General features: G+C 55.5%; 3 protein-coding genes across 8 annotated transcripts; 2 read left to right on the forward strand and 1 right to left on the reverse strand.

Moving 5' to 3' along the window:
• Positions 1-1,616: 1,616 nt before the first annotated feature.
• HMGCL (3-hydroxy-3-methylglutaryl-CoA lyase) lies at positions 1,617-16,996 on the forward strand. 3 transcript variants are annotated; one of them, XM_032303575.1, is made up of 10 exons: positions 1,617-1,723; positions 5,170-5,253; positions 7,051-7,158; positions 7,840-7,935; positions 9,461-9,609; positions 11,866-11,929; positions 13,298-13,486; positions 15,103-15,228; positions 16,371-16,461; positions 16,876-16,996. In XM_032303575.1, coding segments are annotated over exons 1-10 (969 nt in total). In that variant the 5' UTR covers positions 1,617-1,663; the 3' UTR covers positions 16,878-16,996. The 3 variants fall into 3 exon arrangements, with proteins under 3 accessions (XP_032159466.1, XP_032159465.1, XP_032159467.1); XM_032303574.1 differs by having other exon boundaries at positions 16,371-16,996; XM_032303576.1 differs by lacking the exon at positions 7,840-7,935 and having other exon boundaries at positions 16,371-16,996.
• Positions 16,997-17,253: 257 nt separating this feature from the next.
• On the forward strand, positions 17,254-22,232 carry GALE (UDP-galactose-4-epimerase). 3 transcript variants are annotated; one of them, XM_032303571.1, is made up of 11 exons: positions 17,254-17,862; positions 19,493-19,618; positions 19,768-19,883; positions 19,967-20,080; positions 20,368-20,544; positions 20,830-20,943; positions 21,038-21,104; positions 21,206-21,291; positions 21,388-21,465; positions 21,580-21,694; positions 21,863-22,232. In XM_032303571.1, exons 2-11 carry the CDS (start codon positions 19,498-19,500, stop codon positions 21,919-21,921), a joined length of 1,047 nt encoding a protein of 348 aa, XP_032159462.1. In that variant the 5' UTR covers positions 17,254-17,862; positions 19,493-19,497; the 3' UTR covers positions 21,922-22,232. The 3 variants fall into 3 exon arrangements, with proteins under 3 accessions (XP_032159462.1, XP_032159463.1, XP_032159464.1); XM_032303572.1 differs by lacking the exon at positions 17,254-17,862 and adding an exon at positions 19,024-19,200; XM_032303573.1 differs by lacking the exon at positions 17,254-17,862 and having other exon boundaries at positions 19,488-19,618.
• A 50-nt stretch (positions 22,233-22,282) lies between these two features.
• On the reverse strand, positions 22,283-26,931 carry LYPLA2 (lysophospholipase 2). Of its 2 annotated transcripts, none has more exons than XM_032303577.1 (10): positions 26,714-26,931; positions 25,116-25,218; positions 24,798-24,829; positions 24,603-24,668; positions 24,089-24,136; positions 23,906-23,976; positions 23,687-23,760; positions 23,509-23,610; positions 23,233-23,424; positions 22,283-23,147 (listed from the first exon to the last, which is right to left on the reverse strand). In XM_032303577.1, the coding sequence occupies exons 1-10, from the start codon at positions 26,914-26,916 to the stop codon at positions 23,097-23,099; spliced, it is 942 nt and encodes a 313-aa protein (XP_032159468.1). In that variant the 5' UTR covers positions 26,917-26,931; the 3' UTR covers positions 22,283-23,096. The 2 variants fall into 2 exon arrangements, with proteins under 2 accessions (XP_032159468.1, XP_032159469.1); XM_032303578.1 differs by having other exon boundaries at positions 23,233-23,406; positions 26,714-26,852.
• Positions 26,932-27,491: the final 560 nt, after the last annotated feature.

Genomic DNA, 27,491 nt, shown 5'->3' on the forward strand with positions numbered 1-27,491 from the left:
TAGTTAGATGAGTCCTTTGAATGTGCTTGGTTAACTATAAACATTACCCTCCGCCTTGCTGACCTGCAAGACGTGACTAACGTGTGACCTTCATCAATCCTTCTGTTGGCTATTGTTTTCTATCTAATAAAAGTGAGACTGTGGAGTTGCTCGTGGCAGCAGTCCTTTTCAACTGTTGTCCCCTGCTCCCAGTCTTTTGCAGCTGACTTGTTTGTGCCTAATTCTTCTCTCGTCGCTGTCGCCGACTGGAAGCGGCACCCTGCCAAACAGAGAGCCCGATGCGGGACTCGATCCCAGGACCCCGAGATCACGACCTGAGCTGAAGGCAGAGGCTTAACCCACTGAGCCACCCAGGCGCCCCTTCACTGTGCAATTCTTGAAAGTCAAAAATTAAGTCATGAACATCACACATAAATATTTTGAAATAAATGTCATGCTAGTAGTTTGGGTCATGTTCGGTCCTCTAGCTGGAGGTTTGAGAATTCTGTGAGTACAGGTCTGTTATGACGGAGGAAATTTTGGGTGCTGCAGAAGCAAAACAGAACACTTAACCAGGTTTTGTTCCATAGCTAAAATCTGAGCCCCCTGGAGGCAGGGACAGTACCCTCTCTGCTCCTTTAAGAATGCCAGTCAGTGTACTTAACATTTGGATATCCACCCACCCAGAAGCCACAGGGACTAATCACGAAATGCAAATATGATCATCTCTTTGTTTAAAATCCATTAAATGAATTGCTATGTGTTCTCCAAAGTCGGTGGTATGGTCCCTGTCAATCTCTCCCATCTTAGTGGGAAGTCTGTCCCTACTCCCTCGCAGCTCTGCAGTCATTCTGGCCTTCTTTCCATCTTCCTAAAACAATTTTTTCCCCCAGACATTTCTAATTGCAGCCTACAGTAAGCCTACATTGCAATCTGGTTGACATATATAACAACAAACAAGATTTGCAAAGCAATACTTTATTACTTACACAGTACACTCCAATGCTTTTTTTTTTAAGTTGGCACCCATTAGATTAATGTTATAACCAGTTAATGGGGTACAACATGGTTGAAAAACACTGCTCTAAGCATTCAATTGCTTTGCCTCAGGGTCTTGGCATATGTTATGTTCTCTGGAAAGTTCTTCTTGCGTCGTCTTTATCTGCATAAAATCTTACCCATTTTAAAAGGATGAAATCAAAGGATGTTTCTCACTCACTAGAGCGCGCGCGCGCGCTTTCTCTCCCTCCCGTCGACCGCCTGCATGTGAATCCTGGAGATCGTGATGGAAGAGTTAACACGGCCGAAGAACTCAGAACAGCGCATGGCAAATAGTAATGCTCCGTCTTTTATTGCGAAAGGTAGTAATTATGCAACTAATTGTGTGATTATTAATATGTCTTCCCAGAGCTCCCGAACTCTAAACCCCTTGATTATTTTTTGTTCATTTTCATAGTCCTAGCCTCACTTTGCCATGGCAAGTAGAAAGCACTCAGAAAAAACATAATGGATGAAAAAAAAACCTGCCCAAAAGGAATTAAAACCTCCTAGAAGCTGGAAACAGCCCTCGCAGGGCGTCTCTACGTTACTCCAGAAGCACCGCCCCCAAACGCGGGGCACGCCCACCCGGCTGTCAGCGGTCACGTGGGACTCAGCTGGGGGCGGCGGGGGAAGCTGGGCCAAGATGGCGACCATGAGGAACGCGCTGCCGCGGAGACTGGTGGGCTTAGCGTCTCTCCGGGCTGTAAGTGCCCCGGCCCGCCGAGGGGTGGCCCTACAGGCACCGTGACAGTCGGGGTCGGGGCGCTGGCCTGTGGTGGCAGCGCTCTGAGAGGCGAAGCCGGGCAGTTGCCCAGGCCACTGTCGGGAGGGCCTTGGAGTCTCGATCTTTGTCCCGCCCACATCTCTTGAGGGACATGGGGAGAGTGAGGACCAGAGATGGGGAACGACTTGCTCGGGTCGTGGAGACCTGGGGCGCCATCCCAGGTGCCCTGATTCCGTCTAAGGCTCTTCCCGGCCACCCTGGCACCTTCTCCCTCTGAGCTCTCCAAGCTCCTCAGAAGTGATACGTATAATCTTCCAGTTCCGAGTGGAAAAAGCGAGGTCCTCCCCCTCCCTCTGCTTGCTTTTCCAGCTCTTGCTGCGTTTGGGGACTTAGGACCATGTGCGACTGATTGCCTTGGAATTGTACTTTGGGCATGTTGGATCCTGATGTTTCCCCCACCAATGCTCAGTGACTGGAGGGGAAGTGTAAGAGACCTAGTTGAACGAGGGGTTGAAGAAATAAATGGTTTTGGCTAAAGTTGAAGCTGTGGTTTCCCAGTGGTTCTGCCACTTTCTAGGTCGCATGACCGTTGTTTGCTCTCTAAACCTCAGTTTGCTCGTCTGTAACATGGGTAAACATTATCTGAGTTCTTTAGAGGTTAAGGGAAGCAATTTGACATTGCTTTAGCTCATAGTGATAAATGAGGTGCATTAATTTTGCTTTGATTTAGAAGGAGTCTAAGTGTGTAGTGGGGAGATCACACCATCTTCACAAGTGGGCCCCTCAGAAAGCCACTTTACTGTCTACTAGGCCATCCACCCCTACCGATCATTAATGTGTAAAATAAAGATGGTACTTCCAACTTGGAAGACTAAGGAAATTACGTGAGATGGTGGATATTAATATGCTTTGAAAAAATTCCTGGTGTAATGAGGTCATAGATCTGCCGTGGGGTTACTAGCAGAGGCTTGGTGTCAGAAACAGATGGTTCAAGCCAGACTTCACTTGCTAGCTGTGTGATTTTGGAGAATCTTTCTGAGACTGTTTCTTCCTGTATGAGGTTGAGATAATGATAGTCCCTGCCATGTAAGTACTAAATGAGGTACAGATCCTGAAGTTAGCACTGGGCTTTAGTTGGTATTAGCTGTTGGTATAGATAGGCCATAGCTCAGGAGGCTTGGCCCTGGACTTCTGTGGTTAGAGGAGATACTCTCTGAGCAGGGCTATACCGAGGGAATGAACTGGGTGTTTAACCAAGACAAGAGAATACTGGTGGTGGCGGGGCAGGGTGTCGAGGGCAGAAAGGTGGCAAAGAGGCAACGTGGCCCAGGGGTTAAGAGCTAGAGCTGTAGATCAACACTGCCAGGTTCAGATAATGACTCTTGACCAGCTAACCATGTGATCTTGGGAAAGTTACTTAATCTCTGGGCTTCATATTTTTCACAGTAGAATGGAGATTGTAATAGTTCTACCGAATAAGCTTGAGAGGTTGATAAAGGTTAATGTGTCAAAGGCTCTTACGAGTGCCTGGCAAATATTAAGTGCTTAATAAATGTGATTGTTTTATTTTTATGTGAAGAGTTGTTATGGGGAAGGAGATGGAATTTTTTTTTTTTCAGATTTTATTTATTTGACAGAGACACAGTGAGAGAGGGAACAGAAGCAGGGGGAGTGGGAGAGAGAGAAGCAGGCTTCTTGCCAGGCAGGGAGCTTGATGCTGGGCTCAGTCCCAGGACCCTGGGATCATGACCTGAGCTGAAGGCAGACGCTTAACGATCAAGACACCCAGGTGGCCCAAAGGACGTGGAATTAAGTTTGTTCTGTTTTCGTAAAAGGAGCTTGGAAGCAGGTCTTGCGTGCTTTCAACAACATCCAGCAGTTATCTCTCAAGCCCCTGTTATGTCCCAGGGCCTTAGAATTACAGCAATGGATAAAACAAAGTCTCATGCAGCTCACATTCCAGTGGGATCAACTTAGGGCAGTGTATCAGCAAAGGCTGAACAACTCTGTTGTAGGGACATTCAACTGGCAGGGACCTTCCAACCTAGCCTGGTGACTTCATGCAATTCAATGGCTCGTCACTTTAGTCTCTAGGAAGTTTTGCTGGCTGAAGGCAAGGCCAGTTCAGGTGAGTTGTTCAAGTTCCAGCTGATCTGTAGCAGGGAGCGCTTCCTTCCTTGAGGGTTTCAGGTGTTTGGGATCCTTAGTAGATTACCGAGTGCACTTCTCCCCTTGCCCCACTGCAGTATGTTTATCCTGCCAGATTTACCAGGTTAAATCTGGTAAAGCAAAGTTAATTTGAAGAGTTACAATATTAAGAACAGAGGAAAGAGGGAAAAGAAGCTTCATATTGCTTGGGGGTAAGGTGGAGAGGATTTGGGGCAGACTCTAAGTGGAAAAGCCTTTTTTTTTTTAAACTGTCTTCAGCTGTTGGTGTCCTCTCTCCCCAGTCGTACCCCTTGCCATCACCCAGCCTGTGACTGTTACAGAACAAGTCCTCCTCCTTCCCCTGGGGTGGCTATGCCCTTCATGCATTTATTTGCTATTCCTGGAGAGGGAATCTCAAGCAGGCTCCATACCCAGGGCGGAGCCTAAGGCAGGGCTCAGTCTCACAACCCTGAGACCATGACCTGAGCTGAAATCACGAGTCGGACGCTTAACCAACTAAGCCACTCAGGCGCCCCGGGAATTAGAGTTTTGAAATAGAAAATGTTGAGGGTCAGGGGATCGGCAGCTTTACAAAGGGCAGTCAGAGGAGACCCATCTGGCTGAACGATGAGAAGGAGCCAGATGCGGAAGAGCATTCTGGGCGGAGGGAGTCGTAAGCCTTGGGGCCCTGCTGTGGGAGGAAGGCCACTGGGGCTGCAGTATAGGGACCCTCTACTGGGGGTGGGGTTGGGAGGGGAATATGAGGGAGTCAGGACAAGTAAGGAGTTCACTGGGGATGTGGGACAGTAGAAACAAGTCATGAGTTCACTGAGATCAGCAGGAACCAAATGATAAGAACCTTCTAGCCCACGGGGAGTGGGGTAAGGGGATGAGTCAGGTTTCTGGCTTAAGCAATGGAATACATGTGTTGCTTTTTACTGAGAAAGCATGAAGCCAGACGGAATTTAAACAGTTCTGTTTGGGGAGGTGCAAATAGGTTTGTGTAGGAAACAACCTACATGCTCAGCTGGCAGACGGGCCGTTGGAAATGGGCCGGTACTAGGAGCAGGAATCTCATGCCCATTCCTCAGTGAAATGCTTTTGTTCTTTACGTTTTTCCTTCTGAAACCATCCAAATGTAAGAGATACGTCGTGTTTACAGTGAGAGATACTGTGTCCTATCTCAGTGAAGAGGGGTCCCTTCTTTTAGATTTGTCTCCTTGGAGAATTGTGACAATCTTCTCCCAACCCTTTTTGTTTCCTCTTTTAAACCAAAGGTCAGCACCTCTTCTCTGGGTACTTTCCCAAAGCGAGTGAAAATTGTGGAAGTTGGTGCCCGAGATGGACTACAGAATGAAAAGGTAAAGATGGAAATCAACCAAAAGAGGTTTTTCGAGCAGTGAGAGTTGCCTGTGGTGGGCGCAGAGGGGTGGGCAGAGCTGTGCCAGATCGGATTGCCCCAGCTGACGCCAAGCAAAGTCGAGAAGTTGAGGAGGCCAGGTGGGGTGGGGTGACAGTACAGCAGTCTAAGACGGTGGCATATCAGGTGTGGTGTTGCCCGGTCCGTGCGGCAGGGCAGATGGGAAAGGCCACAGGAGAGTAGACGGAAGGTAAGGGCATGCTTTTCACCTGGCAATTCCAATTCCGCATGAGGGGACTTACCAAAGGATGTCATGAAGATCACATGCAAAGACTTAGCCTTGGAGATGCTCCTCACAACCTTGTTGTAATAAAATAGTTGGAAACCGCCTCAGTGCTCAGTGTGGAGAAAGTTAGCTCAAATATACTTTAATGACTTCATTAAATGGATTAGGAAGCTGTACTAATATAGGAGTATGTTAAGTGACTAAACAGATTATAAAATCATAGGCATTTTCTTTAATCTTGCACTTCTATGTAAAACAAAAAGCTTGTACATCTGTGGGAACATCCACCTAGAGAAGGATCTAGAACAGTGCTGTCCAGTAGCACTTTCTGTGAAGATGGAAACGTTCTAGATGTGATCTGTCTTGGACACGTGGGTTTTGAGCACTTGAAATGTGACTGCTGTAGCGGGGAAACTGAAATTTTGTTTTTATGTAATTTAAATTCATGTAAATTTAAATAACCACTTATGGTTAGTGTCTAATATATTGGACTGCACAGATCTAGAAAGTCACATTATGATGTAACTAGTGTTATCTCTGGGAGATTTTAAGGATGTTTTTGTTTGTTTGGGGCATGTTTTCTGAAATAATTGTGCATTATTTTTTCAATCGGAAAAGCTTTTTCTTTTTTTGGAAGGCGTAGCTTCAGTAGTGAGAACTTACTGATAACAATAAACTAAAAGTTCTGTGAGGGCAGAATCTTGTCTGTTCTGCCCACTGCTGTATCCCTAGCACCTAGCACCATGCCTGGAACATGGAGGGCTCCAGAAATTACTTATGGGATGGATTAAGGTAAAGTAATGGGAGAGAAATTGATGGGGTTGGTGTGAAAAGGCCTGGTGAGAAAGACTTTGAGTTCTTGGAATTTTTTTTATCTAATCCTGTAAGCACTAGGGAGCCATGGAAGGCTTTTGAGCAGGAGACTGAAACAATGGAGACTGTTTTAGAAAGATTTCCTGTGTGGGATGAATTGGTAGAGTGAGACCATGCCATAACATACAGGGAGGAATGGTAGTAGATTTGGAAAGAGAGAACCGTAGAATCTAATGAGCAACTAGGCATGGTGGGGGAGGGAGAGAGAGAAGGGGGAGGCCAGCCATGGGAGGATCAGGTCTGGTGCGAGTTCGGAGACGGAACAGGACCCAGACAGAGGGTTAGTCATCACTGCCCTATCAGGCCACGGCACATGGCTCTCAGTTGGTTTACGATGGGGTCATAAATCAAGAAACAGTTAAGAAAAAGGCTTTATGATACAAAACTATTGTTTCCGTGTACACATTTAGTCCTCTTCAGGCGAGAAGCTGCCTCCCCTGCAAAATACTATCTGTAGAACTTGAAGCTGTCCCCCACCTGTTGGCCTGAATTACACGTGGATTCGTGCTTGTGTCTGAAAGTAGAGATAGCGAAGTGCATGCTGTAGCCAAGCTTTGGACTAACAGGCACTGTGGCTGAGGCCATTTGGTTCCCCCTTTTGCTGACCCGTCTTTTCTGGTGTTTCTTTCTCCATCACAGAATATCGTATCTACTTCTACAAAAATCAAGCTGATAGACATGCTTTCTGAAGCAGGACTCCCCGTTATAGAAGCCACCAGCTTTGTGTCCCCCAAGTGGGTGCCCCAGGTGAGCCCCAGCCCTCCGTAATCGTTTCTCAGATGAGACAGATGTGAAGTTTGGCAGTTGCCCTGGAAGAACGTAGACGTTGGGAACCTAGGGCTCCGGACCTCCGGCTTGCTCTCGCGACTTCTGTAAGCATGGGGCAGCAGAAGACCATCACCCGGAAGGCAGGAGGCTTGGATTCCATCTTGGCTTTGGCCCTGACTTGCTTGGGGACCTTGGTGAGGTCTTCCCCTCTCCAAGCTTAGGGTGGCCTCTCAAGCCTCTTCTGGCTCTGGAAGTCTAGAATCTCTAGCCCTGTCTAGAGATGTGGCGTCTGTGTTTGTAAAAGGGAGAGACAGATGACTCCTGGTTCACAGAAACAATCAAGTGGAAAGAGAGATCTTGTTTCAGCTGAGCGTTAAGTAACAGAGTTTCTCGGTAAATGGCTGGTAGTGTTGTCACCGCTTGTGAGAAGCTGTTAGTATTAGCCGTAGGAGAAATTGGGGGACTTACTTGCACCAAGGAGCCCTGGGCCCATCAGCGGTCAAACAGAGTACTGAAGAGAAGCACTGGAGAGACCCAGCTCTGCAAAAGGACTCCTCCAGGGCTTCTAGACAACAGAGATTGTGTGATAGAAACACTTTTTCTACCTGAGCTCTCTGCCTGCCTTGGCAGTGACCTGGTAATGTCTCCTTTGGCTCCCAGATGGCTGACAATGCTGAAGTTTTGAAGGGCATCCAGAAATTTCCTGGCATCAACTACCCAGTCCTGACCCCAAATATCAAAGGCTTCCAGGCAGCGGTAAGAGACTCGCTTGATGGCGGGGGGCCCCTGAAATGAGATTGATGATGTTGGTCCCTGTCTTGTCGCTGGGCCTAGTCCCTGTCCTGGGCCATCTGTCTGAAGGGCTTGCCTCTGGTAGTGATGAGCGCTGTCAGACAGACCCAAGGCAGTCCTGGCCCTGCCACCCCCAGCTCTCTGACCTTGACCAGCTGTTTAACCTCTCTGAGCCTCAGATTATGCCTGTAAATTAGGGCTGATCATAGTACCTAATGCTGGAAGGATTTCAGAGGCTAGAATGCACCCTTATTACTTAACAAGAGGCTTGAAGAAAGTAAGTGCTTAGTAAATATTAGCTCTTGTTGTCATTATCCATTTTCTCTTTAGAGAAGATCGTGGTCCCCACAGTGGTTGCTGGTATCTGCCATCTTTCCTGGAGTGTTGGACAAGAATGTCACTGGGGATGCTGATTCTGAATTTAGGCAGAAAGCTGTTCTCTCTCTCTCTATATATATATATATAATTTTTAAAAAGATTTTATTTATTTATTTGACAGGTGATCACAAGTAGCCAGAGGCAGGCAGAGAGAGACGGGGAAGCAGGATCCCCGCTGAGCAGAGAGCCCGATGCGGGGATCCCAGGACCCTGAGATCATGACCTGAGCTGAAGGAAAGGTTTAACTCACTGAGCCACCCAGGCGCCCCAGAAAGCTGTTCTTTTTTTTTTTTTTTTTTTTTTTTTTTTTTTTAAAGATTTTATTTATTTATTTGACAGAGAACACAAGTAGGCAGAGAAGCAGGCAGAGATGGAGGAAGCAGGCAGAGAGCCCTATGCGGGGCTCAATCCCAAGACCCTGGGATCATGACCTGAGCCAAAGGCAGAGGCTCCAATCCACTGAGCCACCCAGGCGCCCCAGAAAGCTGTTCTTAAGAGTGACATCCAGGACGGTGATGACAGCAGCCGTGCTGGGCCCTGGGGGAAGGCTCAGGGTGGTTGTGTTTCTTTGATGGGGCTAGAATTCACTGTGTTCATTCCTAGGACTGCCATAAGAAAATACCAAAAGCTTAGGTGCCTTAGAACAACAGAAATGTGTTCTCTCACAGCTGTGGTGGCACAAAGTCTGAAACCCCGGGGGTACTTGGTTCCTCCACATTCCACTGTTCCCTCCTGGGGGCTGGGAGGACGTGGCTGTCCTGGCTTCTGGTGAAGACCGGCAGCCCTCGCTCACCTCACTCCTATCCCACCTGTGTCCTCACACGGCCTCCATCTTAGAAGGACGCCATTCCTATTGGAGTCACGACCACTATGACCTCATTTTAACCAATTACTGCTACACCTACCCTATTTCCACATAAGGCCACATTCTGAGGTACTGGGGATTAGGACTTCTACAGACCTTCTTTTGGTGGGGGGTAGGGCACAGTTCAACTCATGATATTTGTGTGTTATAAAATTCACTGTAAGACAAGGGCTTTTGCCACTTTGCCAACGCTGGTGTTCCTCAAAGAGAAAAAAAGCTGAAAGGAATTCACCCGGCTATTGGTAGATTGCCGCTGGAGCCAAGGAGGTGACGGTCTTTGTTGCTGCCTCAGAGCTGTTCACCAAGAAGAACACCAATTGCTCCATTGAGGAGAGTTTACAGCGATCTGACGAGATCCTGAGGGCAGCTCGGGCCGCCGGTATCCCCGTGCGTGGGTGAGTCACTCCATGTCAGTGCCGCCTGCCTTCTCCTCAGAACCATTCTGGAAAGGTGGCCAGGCTCTGACTCAAGCCACGTTCCCCCTACAAACTCCTTATCCTGAGCACAGGCTGCCTACACTCTACACCTTGACATCTCTCCTCGAGTAGATGTGGTCAGAAGAAATCCTGGCAAGTGCTTTCTCCAAACCTGGTTTTGGGGTCTGTTCCCCAGAGGAATCCAGCAGGACAGGACACTCCCTGGAGTCTGTGGAGGTCAGATGAATCCCAGCTCCAGCACCCCCAGTCACACAGGTCTGAGGAGCCCTCTCGGCTTCTAGGTCTCCAGCATCACATCTTTCACGCCAGAGTGCTAGGCATCGTCCCTGTGTTATCTGACTGTGACCCCATGGTCACCCAGCAAGCAGGGCTGTCCCTGCTTCCAGAGGACATAACCAGCTCAGGAAGGCCAAAGAGTCGGCTGTGAGGTGTCCTACACTGTCCACACTGCATCCAGCGTGCTCTTTCAGAAAGTGCACGTGTGATCACCTCACTCCCTGGTTAAAACCTGTCAGTGATGCTCTCTGGACTTCCCACCTGGCTTCCGAGACACTGCCTTTGTCTGCAGCCTCGTTGTCCACTGCTGCGAACCATCCAGCCCTGCCTCCTCAGCTCAGCCTGACTGGAACTTCAGTCCTTACTTCCATGCTCCCACTCTTGCCTCTGGGCCTTTGCACGTGCTTTCCATAGACTTAGTCCTCTCCTATCCTACATCCTACTTGTCCAGGCTAACTCTGCTCATCCTCTGGCTTCTCCAGGAAGCTTTTTCTGGTCTCAGCTGGTGTTAGTACCCCTCGTCGGGCTCTCAGGGCCCCCAGATATCCTGACAGAGCACTTGGTTTCATGTTAGCTTCTCCCCTGCCTCCCACTCCCAATGGACCCCGCACCCCGTGAGGGCAGAGCCCACGTGCCACAGTTCATGGTGGGCTCCCTCCCGCAGTGCAGGGCCAGCACGCCAGGGTGCTGGGGAAGCAAGGAGTGGGTGGCTTGGGGGGGGGTGCGTGGGGAAGCAGGGGCCCATGAGGTCTCCCTAACTCCAAGCCTGTGCTCGTTATCAGCATCTCCCTTCTCCTTGCTCAGCAGTGACTGCAGAACAAGGAGGAGAAGGAAGTTGGGAAAACACTCTGAGATCTTTGGGCTCGAAATGATGTATCCAGACAACATCTGTGTTGCTTCTCACATGCTGAAGAGTTTGCCAAACTCTAAGAGGTCTCAGTGGGGCCTTAGCTCCAACAGGGCAGGTGGGAACAGAAGCCCAACCAAGATCCAAAGATCCAAACTCCTTCCCACAGCCGCAGAGTGCCGTGATCGGCCTGCGCCCTCCTGTCCAGCCACGTGCTGTGTTCTCTGTCGCTGGCTGGCTGTGCCCAGCTCTTCCGTCCTTCTGAGCTTGAGCACATCCTTTCTACATCCTGGGCTCCACGCTGCTCTGCTGTTTGCCTGGGACGCTCTCCCAGTGGCCCTGCCGCCTGCTCCCCTCTTCGCTCCCGTGTCACGGCCTGGAGGTCTTCCTGGGCCACCCTGGCTACGGCCAGCCTCTCCTGGCTCCCGCCACGCCGCCGTTCTTTCCTTTGTGGCACATCTCTCTCAGATCATCTCACCCGTTCCTTCGGTTGCCCTTTCACCAGCTCGCTGTCTAACTGGAAGTAACCTCCATGAGCGTAGGGACCTTGTCCGTCTTTTCACTGCATGACCCAGTGCCGGGCACGTAGTGGGCAGCTCTCTCAGTATCTGTCGAATAAATGAGTGTGAATCTTCGGGCAGCTCACTGGAGCAGCCGATCCTTGGCCCTCAGGCCAGCCCAGCCCTTTTGTTCCTGCTTGGTTTCATCTGTCCGTGGTCCCCTCCTGGGACCAAGGAGTACGGGAGTAGGGGACCCAGCTGCCGTGCAGCACATGTTCTGCTTGATCTCAACACCGTACGGCTCCGATGCCTGCTCACTGCCCTCTTCGGCTGGCTTCTCTCCTCAGGCCTGTGCAACCCCAGCTTCCCCAGCAAGCAGCAGAGGAGGCCCATCCCTTCCCTGCCCTGGCTCTCCGCCGCCCCCTCCTGGCCCCCCCATGCGCTGCCCCCGCCCCCGTAGGAATCTCCCTTTTCCCGGGGCATTTGACCTTGCTGCACCTCAGAGAGGACTGTCAGACTGCTACCCAGGTCAGCCCTGCGGGCCTGGGAGCTCTGGGGTCCTGACACCATCCCTCCCCTGTCCTCCCGCAGGTATGTCTCCTGTGTGCTTGGATGCCCCTATGAAGGGAAGATCTCCCCGGCCAAAGTAGCTGAGGTGTGTGTATATCGGGCCAGGGGCTTTCCAAGGGTTGTCTGCCTTGCCTGCTTGTGAGGTTCCCCTCACCACCTGTTCCTGGTGGGTCACTGATGTCATTCGTTCCCGCAGCTCCTTCATTGCGCCCCTCTGGGAGCACCGCCCAGCACTTGCTCCTGGAGGCCCACCTCCTAGCGCGCTTGAAGCCCTACCCTCTGCCCCAGCCTGGAAGCCTCTGACTCAGTTTGCGGTCTGGTCCGTGGACAGGTGATAGTTGAGGTGATCTGTGGAGGGGCTCCCTGCCCAGGCTCCCAGAAGTTCCTCACCCTCGCTGTCCTCCAAGCGGGAACCAAGTCAGCACTGAGGAGAGCACAGTGTGGGAACAGGGTCTGAGCAACCCAAGGACATATGCCCCTTCGTTATCAAAGTTACTGTGCAAATTTGGTGTTATTGTTAGTCCGTTTCTCAAGCGAGGAAACACACACACACACACACACACACACCACCACCACCACCACCCCCACCCCCCCCCCCCCCGCCCTTCCGGCATAGCAGGGAGCATCAAGGAGAGAGCGGTGCTCCCTGAGCGTGGCCGCTCTGCCCCTGTCCCAGCCTCCCGTCCCGCCAGCCCTCCCTGCCGCTGCGCAAAGCCTCGCCACTGCTTCTTGGAAGGAGAGACGGAAGCTCCAAGCACCCCCCACCCAGCCAAGGAGCAGCCTAACTGGGTTGGGGCCCCAGCATGTGTCACTCCAGAGGCCCCCTCCCTTCGCTGTGGCCTTTGCCTCCACCCGCTGTCCTCAGTCTGCTGCCCGGGCGGTGGGGTGCTCGCCAGTCCCATGTGCCTGGCAGGCCCGTGCTGAGTGTCCTCTGCGTCCCTGCCCTGTCGCACCATCCACGTGTGGCAGCGCCGTGTGGGGCAGCATCTCCTCGAGAGGGGCACACGTTGCACTGGTTTCTCAGTGATTTCAGGGATTTGCAGATGAGCTTCTAAAAGTTTAAACAGGTACTTCTGTTGAAAATAGCTGCTCAGACCCACGAGGTCGCAGATCTTACTGAAGACGGTTCTGTGAGAGGAGTCCGTTTTCCTGATTCCAGTTGTTGGCTCTGACGCAGGGTGTGGAGGTGGCACGTGAAGTCAGAGGCCGCGGGGGTAGGAGCGGGTGGGAGGAAAGCTCGGGCTGGCAGGGCCAGCTCTGGTCCTTCCATCTCTGCTTCCTAGTGAGTAGAGAGGGGTTTTCGTCCCCACTCAAACTTGTAAGCAGCCTACGATCGGACAGGAATTTAGTGTTGCGGACAGGGAGATGTCCTGCCCAGGACCCCTGCTTCTGAGGTCTTGGACACTTGGCTTGAGGAATCTGATGTCCTCCAAGTGCTTGCTTGCTCCCCCAGGTCACCAAGAAGATGTACTCGATGGGCTGCTACGAGATCTCCCTGGGGGACACCATCGGTGTGGGCACTCCTGGGATCATGAAGGACATGCTATCTGCGGTCATGCACGAGGTGCCTGTGGCTGCCCTAGCTGTCCACTGCCATGACACCTATGGCCAGGCCCTGGCCAACACCTTGGTGGCCCTGCAGGTAAGGTGGGTCCGAGGAGAAAGGCGCGTGTCCGTCCTCCAGGAGGACATAGTGGCAGGCCAGCTAGGCTCCCGGGTTCTTTCAGTGAGCACTCATGGATACTTGTGTGCCAGGCCCTGGGCAGCCACAGAGGACACGGACATGTGACCCTGGCCTGTACGGGTGTGTGAGGGGGACAGTCAAGGGAGTTCCGTGGTAATCCTCATGTGTTAGGACAGGTCACTTGCAGGGAGGAAGCACGTGACTAAGGAAGGCCTCCGTCCCAGCTGGGGTGGTCAGAGTGGATTTGCCACGAGAGACCTGAGTGAGGCATGGAGGATGTGAGGAAGAAAAGCAGTTGGAAAAGGGGGAACAGGAAGCTGACTAGGCAGCCCTGGGCTGAAAGGCTGAGGTGGGATTTGGGGAGGACACACCCCAGGCCCACCAAGTGTTGTGACTGCACATGCGCTTAGGGAGTGGGCAGGGGAGGTGAGGCAGAGAGGCAGCAGAGGTCACTCCAGGGGTGCTGCTCCCCAAAGATTGAACTGAGGCTTCAGATTGGGTTACCCTCGAGTTTTGCTCCTTGTGGGCTAGGAAGGAGGATTCTGTGAACTGGCCACCCCTTAGAAGGAAAGTTCTGTGTCTGACCATAGGCTGTGTTTGTCTTGTATGTGACCTTCCTGTCACATTGGTTGAAGTCTGGCCTGTGGTCTTTAGGTTTGCTAAAGCAGTCCTGGGCCGTCTTTGTTCTTAGAGGTTTTTTTTTCCCTTTTTTGGTTGGTTGTTTTTTTTTTGTTTGTTTGTTTGTTTGTTTGTTAATATTAAGTTATCTCCTAGAGGCTCAGGTCTCTAAGCCACATGACTCTGTAACTTTGTTTTCTCCATTGTAGCTGTCCAGGTTAAGGTCTGTGAGAGGTTTGAGGGGAGAGGAGAAAGGGAAACGTCATTAGGAAAGTGGGCTGCCCTGGCCAGGGAATTGGGATAGGCCGCCTGGGGTTAGAGGCCCAACTTGAAGTGAGAGCAGCCTTACTTAGGTGGGGGTGGTGGGGGTGGTGGGGGTGGTGGGGGTGGTGGGGGGTAAATGAATCACAGGAAACAATAGAGGCCTGAAATCTGAACCAAGGGTAGTGCTTCCTTTAGGTTTGTGATCAGGAAGGGCCTGGGGAGACGTTTCAGGGTCAGGAATTGAGCATGAAAGGAACCAGGGAAGATAACCCTGGCAGAGGAAACTGTCCACAAAGAAGACTCACACTGTTTTAGGAACTGAAAAGAACCATTGAGGGACACCTTGGTGACTCAGTCGTTAAGCATCTGCCTTTGGCTCAGGTCATGATCCCAGAGTCCTAGGACAGAGCCCAGTGTCAGGCTCCCTGCTCAGCGGGAAGCCTGCTTCTCCCTCTCCCCCTGCCTGTGTTCCTACTCTTTCTGTGTCTCTCTTTGTCAAAGAAATAAAATCTTTTAATTAATTAATTAATTAATTAATTAATTAAAAAATAAATGGACTCCTTAGCCAAAGGAAGGAGAAAATCAGTGGAATTTCAGGCAGCAGTTGATTGGGAGGTTTGCAAGGACCTCCTGGCTTTGTAGACTCTTGTCCCCACAATGACACCCATGTTTCACCATCCTTGTGTTTCCAGATGGGAGTGAGTGTCGTGGACTCTTCTGTGGCAGGACTCGGAGGCTGTCCCTATGCACAGGGGGCATCCGGAAACTTGGCCACTGAGGACCTCGTCTACATGCTGTCTGGCTTAGGCATTCACACGGTAAGCTCGCCTGCCCCCTGGTGGCAACAGCCCTGAAATGACTAGAACTCTTCTTGAAGTCCAAGGACAGAAGCGGATTGGGGTTTTTTGGGGGTTTTTTTTTTTTTTTTTTTTTTAAGATTTTATTTATCAGAGAGAGCGAGCACAGGCAGCCAGAATGGCAGGCAGAGGCAGAGGGAGAAGCAGGCTCCCTGCTGAGCAAGGAGCCCGATGTGGGACTCGATCCCAGGATGCTGGGATCATGACCTGAGCTGAAGGCAGCTGCTTAACCAACTGAGCCACCCAGGCGTCCCAGAAGCGGATTGTTTTGTTGAGGTTTTTTTGCTGATAGCGAGGAGAGTTAAGAGGTAGCAGAGGAGGCACCAAGGTGTAGGGAAAGGGCCACATCCGTGACCTGAATCAGTTCCCTCTGGACCTCTGTTTCATTCCACAAAGAGGGCAGGAGTAGGAGACAGCCCTCCCCAGGGCTCTGTCAGAGTCAGTGAGGACCCTCCGTGGTGGGTTGGAAGCAGTACCGCGTCTGAGCTTTGGGACCAGATGGATCTTGGTTTAAAACCTGGTCCTCCACTCACGAGCTGTGTGACCTGACAAATGATTTCACCTCCCAGGACCTAAGAAATGTGAATGCTGGCAGCACCTCTCTCATGGGGCTGCAGTGACTAGGTAGGAAAGTGCAGAGTGCCCAGCCCAGAGCTGAGCGCATGGTACACACCAGTACATGGGAGCTCCTGGCACGGACAGATTTTTGGGATGGTCCTTTCAGTTGGTGTTTCCCTCCTGGCTCGCTTTACCTGGCGGTCTTTATCACTTCAATCCGCACTTGCTGACTGCTGCGGGCCAGGCCCTGCGCTGGGCGCTGGAGACGGGGATGGAACAAGACTGGCAAGATCCCTGCCCTGGTGGCAGCAGTAGAAACCATTCCATAGACGGAGACATCTTACAGAGGGGGAGCCTGGGGGGGGGGGTCACCCCAGATGGCAGAAGGCTGCAGCCTTGCAAGGAGAGGCTGTCCTAGCACAAGAGGAACAAGAACCCATCTGTCTTCACCATTACTCTCTCAGTACTGGTTTTGGGTCCAGTCCAAGGTCTCCCTGGACACTGCAGGCATGGCATAACCTAGAGCATCCTCTTGTTTCTCGAAGGGTGTGAACCTCCAGAAGCTCCTGGAAGCTGGGACCTTTATCTGCCAAGCCCTGAACAGAAAAACCAGCTCCAAAGTGGCTCAGGCTACCTGTAAGCTGTAAGCCCCTTTGGGGGACTCTTTGGGAATAGGGGCACTCGTGAATGATTCAGGAAAGGGCATGTGGAAATGGGAATGAAATCGACCGGAGCGGGCACCTCCCTAGCAGGTCCCCACATAGGTCTCCTGCAAAAGGGAGGCAAGGGACAGGAGCTGCTTGGCCTCTGGCCCTCCTTGCCAAACTCTGGTCTGAGTGAGAAGCCTGGAGGGCTGTGGGTCTCCCTGCCCCATGAGCCCGGCCCAGGAGTTGAATGCCCAGTTCCCTGGTGCTCGGGCCCCATCTCTGGGTGAGGTCCGTCAGCAAGCTACACAGCCTGACCCTGCTGTGGCTCTGGGGCCATCGCTGACTTCGGAGGACAGAGGGGCCTGGAGGAGTTTTTCCCCAAGCTGACAGAGGACATTTGCAGAAGGGGTGAAGGCTGAGCTGCTCTGGTGACCACCTGCCAACGCCAGCGTCTTTGGAAAAGGCCCGCTCTGAACATGATTTCAGAGCACAGCTTGTGTAATTAAAGGTCTAATGGCATAAAAGCGTGTACCAGTCTGTGTTGTGCAGTTGTGTGCGCAGGAACGGGGGAGACCGGTGGGGAACAAAACCTCTCCACAGCAGGGCATTCTGAGAGGAACGTGTACACCTGGAACTAGTCTGCACGTCTCTGGATCTTCTCCGTTTCCCCACCTGATTCCGGAATTCCTAATGACCTGCTGTGGCTCTGGGGCCATGCAAACCCATGGCTTCGGGCCCGCTCCGGCCTGGCCGGAACACCCTGGAGAGGTGGTTGCCGAGGCTCCTGGCTCTGTGGGCAGGGAGGTGCGGGTGTGGGCGCTGCCGTCTGTCCCTGCAGGACTCCGGGCCGGGCTCGGACGGCGGCTCATTAGGATGCCATCACTTGGCCCCACCTTTCCTTGAAACCGAAGCACCGCCTCATTTTCTAGCCGACTCTGGGAGGCGGGGTGCAGACACACCTACCATCCCCGGCGGTTCGTGTGGGGGCGGAGCGCAGTCGGCAGCGCGATCTCTCCCTTGCCCGCAGAGCCTTCCCGACCTCGCGGGGAGGAGGCCGGGGGAGGGTGCAACCAGACCTCCCAGAACTAGCTTCCTTCGGTCAGCGCCGCCCCTGACGGCCTCTGGGGCTCGCGGTCGCTGATTTCCGCGGAGCAGGGCTCGTCCGCCCCGCCCCTCGCCCCTGCACCGAGCCTCGCCGCGCAGGCGCCTTGACACCACAGCGCCTTTGGTCCTTCCCGGCGCCCGGTAGCGCGCTCCCCGGTGACACGTTTCCTTGGGGGCGTGGAGGGGGCGGGGCCAGGTGGGCCGTCGGCTCTTAAAGGGACCCGGACGCGGGGCGCGGGAGGCGGCGCCGCTGGAGGCAGAGCGGGGCGCGCGCGGTTTGGAGCAGGTTCGCTAGGCGAATGGGTGGGAGGCCTGGCGGGCTCGCGAAGGACTGGGTGGTCTGCGGAGAGCGAGGGAGGGATTCAGGGATCCGGGCCGCATCCTGGGTAGAGTCCTACTAGGGCAGGCTCCTGCAGCTTTCAGCTCCCGCTGCCTTGGCTAGGGCGGCACGGGTTCATTCATTCCCGACCCGGGGACTCCGAGCTCGGCCCCCTCGGAGCCACGGCCCAAATCCCAGACCGACGCTCACCGCCTCCTCCCCTCCATTTTGCAAACTGGGAAAGCCAAGGCGGCGACAGCCGACCGAGGTCACCCCGCTGGTCCGGGGCGAGGCTGGCCTCACCAGCCTTTCCGCCTCCTGCGACCCCATCCGCGACCACTTCTAGGGTTTCCGCACGGTGGGGTGGGGGTAGGGGCGGCCTCGGCGTCCGGAGCAAAGTCCAACTGAAAGCAGTGGTGAGGGGGAAGGGTGAACCGCTTGGCGCGAGATTAGCGAGTTGTGAGCGTGGAGATCCGGATTCTAGCCGGGCTATCACAGCTGTGTGTCCTCAGGCAAATTACTTAACCTTTCTGACCTTAGTATCCTTCTTGGTGAAGTGCCAGCCGTCACACCTGGCTCATCAGGATGTTAAGGGAATCCAAGAAAATAATGCAGAAGTGCCCGGTACAGAGTCTGGCACGCAGCAACCGCTGTTAAGAGTGTGGGAGTGGATAAGCCCAGAGTGGGGATTGAGGCAGCCAGGAGGAAGGCGGCTGCGGGCCAGGCCACTCCGAATGAAAGACCTGAGTGTCTGGAACCTCCTCCCCCCACACCCTCCCACCCGCCGGCAGAGTTTGTTCAGGGCGGAGGTGCACACCTGGCAGTGGATTCAGAACCAGGGCCACGTCTACACTGCCTGTCTCCGTGGGGCCCAAAGTTGGATGGGATCGTTAGCTCCTAGCGGGCAGTGACCCAGCTGGCCCTGGCATGCATTGGTAGAGGCCGAGCCAGCCTGATTGACCTGGGGTGGGGCCCATTCCCGGACCTTGGTGCTGCAGCCCCAGAGTTGGGCTTTGCCTGCCTGGCAAAGCACCCCACCCTGGGGCCATTTGGTATATTTCCTGCTTCCTCCCAGCTGACTGTTGGAGAGGGAGTCTGGGGCCCTGCCTAGAGCAGGCGGTATTAATCACTGGCCAGTTTGCACCTAGTGATGGCAGAAGGACTGGAAGGCCTGAATCGGAGAAGGCAGAACCTCCTACTGGCCTCTTGGGAGGCGCAGTGCTGCTGTGCCATGTTTACTTCTGGCCAGGACTGCCTAGTCCCCAGACACTTTGGAGGCTTTGGGTTTCATCTTCTCAGTCCCAGGTAAATTGGGAGTAGAAATTGTGGTGCCTGCACATCAGTCTCCCCACCCGTTGTGCCAGGCCTTTCAAGGCACGAACCACATCACGTTTGTACAATTACAAGCTCAGCTTCTAGAGCTAGAAAGTGAGGCCAGGAGAGAATAAGTGAGCTCCAAGGCCTGCAGCCAGATGTGGAGCGGGGCTGATTCCAGAGCCGCGCTGTTCACCAGGACACCCTGCCACTGCCCTCCGCTGTGAGCCGGAGGCCCCGAGCGGGCAGTCTCGGCCCCCTCTGACACTGTGTTCTGGGCCAGGTACGATGGCAGAGAAGGTGCTGGTGACGGGCGGGGCTGGCTACATCGGCAGTCACACCGTGCTGGAGCTGCTGGAGGCCGGCTACTTGCCCGTGGTCATCGACAACTTCCACAACGCCATCCGCGGTGAGCACAGGGGCGGGGGCTCGGGCTTCAGGCGGGGATGGAAGGAAAACGGTGCGTTCCACACCACCTCCTATGGGTGTGGGTCTCCCTCATCACTGGGGAGCCCAGGACCCACGTCCTCCTCTGATGGCACCCTTGTGCTCAACCAGGAAGGGGCTCCATGCCTGAGAGCCTGCAGCGGGTTCAAGCGCTTACAGGCCGCTCTGTGGAGTTTGAGGAGATGGACATCTTGGACCAGGCAGCCCTACAGCGTCTCTTTAAGAAGGTAGGTGCTTGGAAGGCAGGGAGGGGGCACTGCCAAGGGCCAGGCCTATGCAGCGACCTCTGACCCTGGCTTCACCCCTGCAGCACAGCTTTACGGCAGTCATCCACTTCGCGGGCCTCAAGGCAGTGGGAGAGTCCGTGCAGAAGCCTCTGGATTATTACAAAGTTAACCTGACTGGAAGCATCCAGCTATTGGAGGTGAGACAAGCGGCAAGGTCACAGACACCGGGAGGCCCAGGCTCCCACCCGGGCCGGCAGGACCAGACACTGGATGAGTGGCCTCGAGGGGACAGTCAGGCGGGGCCCAAGCTGTACCATTTTAGACAGGTCTCTCCACCTCTCCCTACCTTTCCGCCCCAGTTTCACCATCTGTAAACAGGAATGCCCAAACCTCAGCCCCTCTCCTCTCCCCTGTGAAGGAGGAAGGGGTGGGGTGGAAATAATGTGCCAGGCAAAGGCCACTGACACCTCCCCTCCGTGGCCAGGTCATGAGGGCCCACGGGGTGAAGAACCTGGTGTTCAGCAGCTCGGCCACCGTGTACGGGAACCCACAGTACCTGCCCCTGGATGAGGCCCACCCCACGGGTGGCTGCACCAACCCCTACGGCAAGTCTAAGTTCTTCATCGAGGAAATGATCCGGGACCTGTGCCGGGCAGACAAGGTGAGGGCCCTCCTTGACCCAGCCCTGGCTCCACTCACAGACCAGGCATCCCAGGAAGCTGAGGGTGGGATCCTGAGCACCACCCACCCAGGAGGGAGGACTCCGGGAGCTGCAGTGACTCGCCCCATGTCCTGGCCCTGGGCGGGTGGACCCAGCTACTTTCCAGGGATAGAGATCAGGCATGGCTGGGGTGCTGGGGGTGCAGGTAAAGAGCTTGGGATTGTAGCTGCACGGGGCCTGCACCCTCACCCTGCCCCCACACGTCCCCTGACCTGTGTCCCGCAGACCTGGAATGCAGTGCTGCTGCGGTACTTCAACCCCATAGGTGCCCATGCCTCGGGCTGCATTGGCGAGGATCCCCAGGGCATCCCCAACAACCTCATGCCCTATGTCTCCCAGGTAAGGGGGAAGGGCGGGGGAGGGGCGGGGCTAGGATTGAAGGGTGCAGCTGGTGCCCAGGGCCTGGGAAGAGCTGACTTGATCTCCACTCCAGGTGGCGATCGGGCGCCGGGAGGTACTGAATGTCTTTGGCAGTGACTACAACACGGAGGATGGTACAGGTGAGCCGAGGACCAGGAGGACCCAGGAGTGGGAGCCGGGGGGAGTGAGGGCTGACAGACATGGTACTGGACATCCCCCACACCCAACCACCTCTCTGCAGGTGTCCGGGATTACATCCATGTTGTGGATCTGGCCAAGGGCCACATCGCGGCCTTGAGGAAGCTGAAGGAGCAGTGTGGCTGTCGGGTAGGGAGAAAGGGAGAAGCGCGTCTGGAGAGGGAGACGGGGTCCAGAGAGGACAGTTAGTCCGACCCGTTCCACCACTCCTTCTCTCCTGGGCAGATCTACAACCTGGGCACAGGCACGGGCTATTCAGTGCTACAGATGGTCCAGGCCATGGAGAAGGCTTCTGGCCGGAAGGTAGGCCGTCTGTACTCCAGCCCCACATTGGCACCCCCTACCCCGGCTTCCAGAGCGACCCAGGCCCTTCCCAGGGCCAGCTCAGCTAAGCTATAGCTGCTTCCTCTCTCCCAGATCCCATACAAGGTGGTGGCACGGCGGGAAGGCGATGTGGCTGCCTGTTATGCCAACCCCAGCCTGGCCCTCAAGGAGCTGGGCTGGACAGCAGTCTTAGGGCTGGACAGGATGTGTGAGTTTTTGCCTCAAGCCTTGACTCTGGGTGCTGGCTTGACCCCTGGGAGGGAGTCAGGGGCAGGGCAGGGGCTGCCTGGGTCTGAGCAGGCCCACCCTGGGCTGCCCAAGATGGGGGTGTCCTGCATTCCAGTGTGGACCCTCACTCCACCTCCCCCCATCACAGGTGAAGATCTGTGGCGCTGGCAGAAGCAGAATCCTTCAGGCTTCGGTGCGCAGGCCTGAGACCCTCCCCTGCCATGCACCAGGAAGGGAAAGGACAACCGCCTGCTCTCCAGCCTCTGGTGGGAACCCAGGGGCCTCAGCCTCCCCTACCTCAAACCCCAGCTGGGCCTTCTCAGCCTACCAGGCATGAGGCCAAGGGTTCCACTGATCAGGAGCTGGGGGGGTCCCAAACTCTTCTCTACAGCAGGGTCCAGGAACCCATCGGGACCACCAGAAGTGAATGGGGGAGCAGGGGGCCCGAGACAGGCACTAATTTATACTGCTCTGAAAGAGCTTTCCGAAGTATTTAAAATAAAAGTTTTCTAACGCTGGGATTCTTACACACAATCAGTCCCTACCCCTCGGACAGAACCATCCAGCCTGAGAGTTGAAGCAATTTAATTTTATTGGAATCCAGGACACAACAAGAAAAACACCCAAAACCACATGGAGACAGAAGACGAGACACAACTCCTCCCCCACCGCCCCCCGGCGCTAGAGTGGGGACAACGTGGGGTGGGACAGCTTGGGGAGACCTTGAGCCTCAGTCCAGCCCTGCAGGCTCCAGGCCTGCGGGGGAGCAGGGTAAGGGGGGGGCAGGGCCCAGCCTCCACATCGGGGAGGCTAAGGGAAGACCCCCTTCAAAGGACTCTGCCCCCTCACCAATACCCCTGCGCAGGGGCAGGTAGCCCACAGCAGCACAGGGGCCCAGGGCCACGGACACATTCATGATTGAGAAGCAGCTGGAGAGGAGGAGGAGACGCACGATTATCTGGGCAGAATCACTTGGGGGTGGAGTGGTAGGTGGGGCCTGGGAGGGCCCCATGGGCCAAACCCTGAGGTCACAGGAGGGGGCCCAAAGCGGGGCTAGTGAGTGAGGTCCTGAGTGAGTGGGTCAGCGGCTGGGCCCCTTTCTCCCGCTGCCTACAGCCCTACCCAATACTGCTGCCAGCGGGGGGCCTGCCTCCAGGGACACGGGAGAAGAGGGCAGCCCACCCCCTGCTGCAGAGAGCCAGGAGGCTGAGGCCAGGAAGGAAGGCCTGGCCGGGCCTCAGCCCACCTGCCCCAGAGGCCTATGGAAAGAGGACAGGTCAGGGATGGTGGGGACGGGCTCGACCGGCTCAGATCCAAGATGGTGCCGCGCGTGCTGGGTCCCCCAGGAGCTGGGGGACTGCGCTGGGGGCCAGCGCCTCTGGTTAGACAGGAGGCAGCAGCTTCTCAAGAAACTCCTTCACAGCTGCCATCTCCTGGGGGTGAGGAGGGAGTGTGAGAGGCTCCCAGCTGGAGCGGGGAGAGAGGGCTAGGGGCAGGAAGGGGCCCCTCATCACTGACCTGAGGACAAGAGCTGTGCATGACACCTGGGTAAGTCTTGAACTGGACCCTGGCAGGTGTGACAACAGACCGGAGCTTCTCAGCCGTCAGGGCCCCAAACCGTACTGGAACCATGGGGTCCAGCTCCCCATGACACTGAAGGATGGCCAGGTCCTTGGCACTGCCATTGGCTGCCTGTGGGCCAGACAGGACCTCCAGGGCAAAGCCAATGCTTCGGCACAACTCCCAAGCCACAGGAGCCTCAACGGTCAGGAGTGGGGTCGCGGAGACACTCACCTGGGGGAAGGCCCGGTGCAGAGGCAGCCAACAACTCAATGCGACAATGCCAGCCAGAGGGTGGGGACAGGTAAGGGCCGTGTAGAGGGACAGGGCCCCACCCTGGAGGGAGGAGAGAATGAAAGGTCATGAGGGCACAGCCCCCCTCCCCCCTCCCACCCCCTCTGTCTCCCCTCACCTGTGAAAAGCCTCCCAGGACGATTCGATTAGCAGGGATCCCATTCTTCATCTCGTGCTCAATCAAGGCCTTGACTGGGGGAGGGGACATGACTGGGTAGGGGAAAAGCCGCTGGGGGGCCCGAGGAAGGGAGCCAGACACTGCCCAAAGCTTTCTTGGTAGAGGGGGTCGCGGTGTGGAGAGAGGAGGGCGGGTGGTGAGGAGGGGCCGGGGCCTTACTGTTCTCTGCTGCCTTCTTGATGCCAGCCTCGTCCTCGGGGGCATCTGGACTCAGCCCCATCAGGTCAAACCTGGGGGAGGAGAGAGGTGTTGGCTTCTGGAAGGCCCTGGCCAGCCCCCTGCGGCTCTCTCCGCTCCCATCCTTTCTCCCCGGCCCCCCGCACAACACCCCCACCAACTCACCAGGAGGGCATCACCATCTTCATGTTGAGGGTCACAGGAATCCGGGGTCTGGGGAGGGGCAGCAAGAAGGGCCATGATGTGCAGAAGGGATGAGAAAGCCACAGCAGAGAGCCAGGAGGGGGCAGAGTAGCCCCTGGGGGCCCCTCCCAACAGGCAAGGCCTGTGTTTAAGGTGTTGCCAGGCAACCTGCCACGTGGGGCTGGAGGCTGTGGCTGGGGCACCAGCAGAGCAGCAGAGCCTGACACTCGGTGTGACGGGGTCCCAGCTCAGTGGGTGAGTACTTGGGGAAGGGGCCCAGGATCTCCTGGGTCTAGGAGATCCCTGCTCTAGGAGGGCCTAGGGCTGGGGGCTGGGTCTCCAAGCTCCATGGGAGTGAAGGCTGAGAATGGCACCTCTAACTGCCCTGGGCCCAGACCGCAGGATGCAGCTGGCAGGAGAGAACAGGTCTGAGACCACAGGACCACCCCCCGCTGATCCCCAGCCTCAGCTCCTTCCTTGCTGGGGTGACACTCACGCATGGGGACAGATGTACTTGACGTGAGGGAGCCGGATGGTGGAGAGGGCGTCAGCCCAGCTGTGCCTGTAGGAAGGGGAAAACGGTACCGATGTGGGGAGGAAGAGAGGGAGGGTGCAGACCCCCCCAATCCTGCCCATTGGGCCCTTCTCCACCTTCCCAAGGAAGTGCCCCCTCCCTCTCCAGGTCACTCACCCTGTGTCTCCAAGTCCATGTAAAAAAATAACCTGAAAAAGGGTCAGACATGGGGAGGTGGGAAGAGGGCAGTCACCACCCTGCTCTCACTTCCCCGCAGTCCTCCAACTTCGGGCCCCCCCCTGCGCCCCCAAGGACCTGGGGGGAACTGTGGCAGCAGCCAAACAGGCTATTAACCCGTCACCCCCGGCTTCAGTTTGCTCCCTTCTCAACTGTATCACCTCCATTTTTCCCCACACCCCTTCCAGCCAGTTTCCCCGGCTGGGCTGGGGGCCGGGCTGGGGGCTGCTGAGGGCGGTTGCGGGTGGGGGGCCTTACCGCGGCCGTTTCCCGCTCAGCTCCAGACACAGTGGCAGCATCGGTGAGCAGGGGCACAGACATGGTGTTACCACACATACACTGCAGGCTCCACGGCTGGGGCCTGTGCAAATTCAGGGGAGCGGTCAAGAGCAGGACCAGGCAGTGGGGAGAGACTCCTGATACAGGAGAAGAGCCTCAAACCGAGGGCCCACTCAGACGGTCAGTGCCCCGTAACACCCTAGGTTCTGTCCCAAGGTGCACCAAGAAAAGACAGGCAAGGCAAGGCAAGCAAAAAGTCTCGGGCCAGAGCAAGAAGGAAGTTTGCCTCCCTTCCAGGGGTGAAAAGCAGAAGAAGCCAACCTAGTGCCCCTGGTTCTGGCCCACCACATAGCCCGAGCTTGCTGGGGATCCAGAGGGGCAGAGGGAGGGCTGAGGGGCTGTGGGGGAGGGGAGCCAGGGCATCCCCTGCTGTCGTGGTCCCCCCACTAACTCCCTCCTTCCTGCTCTCTGATCATCGTGCCTCTAATAGAGCCCCGGGTTCCCTCCTCCCCAACTCCCAGCCCTATTTGAAAACGAAGGGGAGTAAAATGCCAGAAAGTATGCTTTCAGACCCTACCCCCAACATCCCCCCACACACATATTTTCTCCAACCCCCCCCCCCAACATCCAGCCCCCACCCGGCCTTCACAAGCAGTTTCTGGCTCAGCCATTCCTAAAGCCCCCGGGGCTGCCCATGTCCCCAGAACGAGGCACAGACTCCCATCCACTACCCACCCCGTAACTGGTGCCCCACGCCCCACTGAATGGTGCTACCTGCTACTGCTAGTGCCCACTGAATCCAACCAGGTCCCCCAGTTTGACCATGCTCTGGGACTCCCAAGCACACAAAAGAATGTGAGGCTGGTGGGCTTCTCCGCATCCTTAGCATCCTCCAAAGTCCCCAGAAGCTGCCTGCCCCTAGGCGCCTACCTTCCCAGTGGTGTCCACCCCCCCACACCCTTCCCACAGCTTCAACCTTCCATCTCTGACCCCAAATGTACCTCTCCATGTGGGATCCCTCACCTCTGACCCTGGGGTCCTTCTTCCCACACAGCGATGCACCTTTCACCCTAAGCTGGGATCCCCTTCCTTCCTTGCTGGGAGACTTCCACCTCTCACCCTAGGGTCCCCCTTCTCAAAGTGATGTCTTTCCCCCTGAACAGGGAAGGGAGCTCCCCACAGTAACTACTTCCACCCTAAGCCAGGGGCTCCCACTCTCCACACTAGGAACGACTGTTCTGACCAACGGTCGCTCCCTCCCTACAGTGACATTTTCTACCCTGAGCCAGGACCCTCTCTTCTGCCCACAAAGGGGTGTTCTACTTTTGACCCCGGGAAGCCCCAGCCCCACAATGGGATCTTCCACTTCCGACCCTAAGTCCGTCCCATCCTAACCGGACGCCTTCTTGCCCCTCTCTACCCGCAAAGTCCCCAAGACCGGCCAGCGCCTCTTCGCACTTCACTCCCCACCCCCATCCCTCACAACCGCGGTCGCCTCCCCACTCGCTAGGACCCCCGCGGAGGTCCGGTCTCCTCCCCTCGCCCTCCCTCTGTCGGCTGGCCCCGGACAAGGGTACCTCCACTCCCTGGGGGTTTCGAGACCTCTCGGGCGATTCTCCTCTTTCTCCTGCACAGACACACACTCTTCCCCCTCGGCCGCCCCCGCCGGAACTTCCGTTCGAGTCCCGGGAACCCAGCCATCGCGCTGCCGGAAGTAGCCTGGCCAGCGGTACGGAACCCGGAAGTGGGCGTCGGCGATCCGCCAGATAGGAGCTGCCATGTTGGGTACGGTGGGGCCACTCCCCGTAATGAAGCCACCGAGTCCCCGGCAGGTTCTAGGCAGCGCGTCGGTAATTCCCGCCTGCTACCACCGCCCATGCGCCTCCTGAAGGAGAGCTATACGGAAGGAGAGCCAGCGCTTACACTAGCATAGTTTCGGATGGGTCATACACTGGATGGAGGGCATCGTGCACTGAAGACATCCTTAGTGGCCATCTCGGCCTCCACTCTTAATTCTAAAGATGAGGAAACCGACGCTCAGGGAGGGGAAGAAAACAGCAATTTCAGGATGACACTAATGCTGCCTCTCTGCGCCTGCTTCCTGACCTGTAACACGGTGATAAACACCACCCTGCCTACTTCACAGCTTTACTGTTAGGCTCAAATGAGGCCGTGTGGAAATGCTTTATACACTGTAAAATTACAGCCTGAGGACTTAATGACTAAAAAGAACCCTGGGAAAACAACAGAGATCACATCAGGACAGCTGGACAGGAAGCGTGTCTTAGCTCTGCCCTCAACAAGCAATGCCTTGTGGACAAGGCACAGAATACCGTCAATGAGCTCCCGTTGTTA

Source organism: Mustela erminea, chromosome 10, assembly GCF_009829155.1.
Source record: "Mustela erminea isolate mMusErm1 chromosome 10, mMusErm1.Pri, whole genome shotgun sequence".
NCBI lineage: Eukaryota > Metazoa > Chordata > Mammalia > Carnivora > Mustelidae > Mustela > Mustela erminea.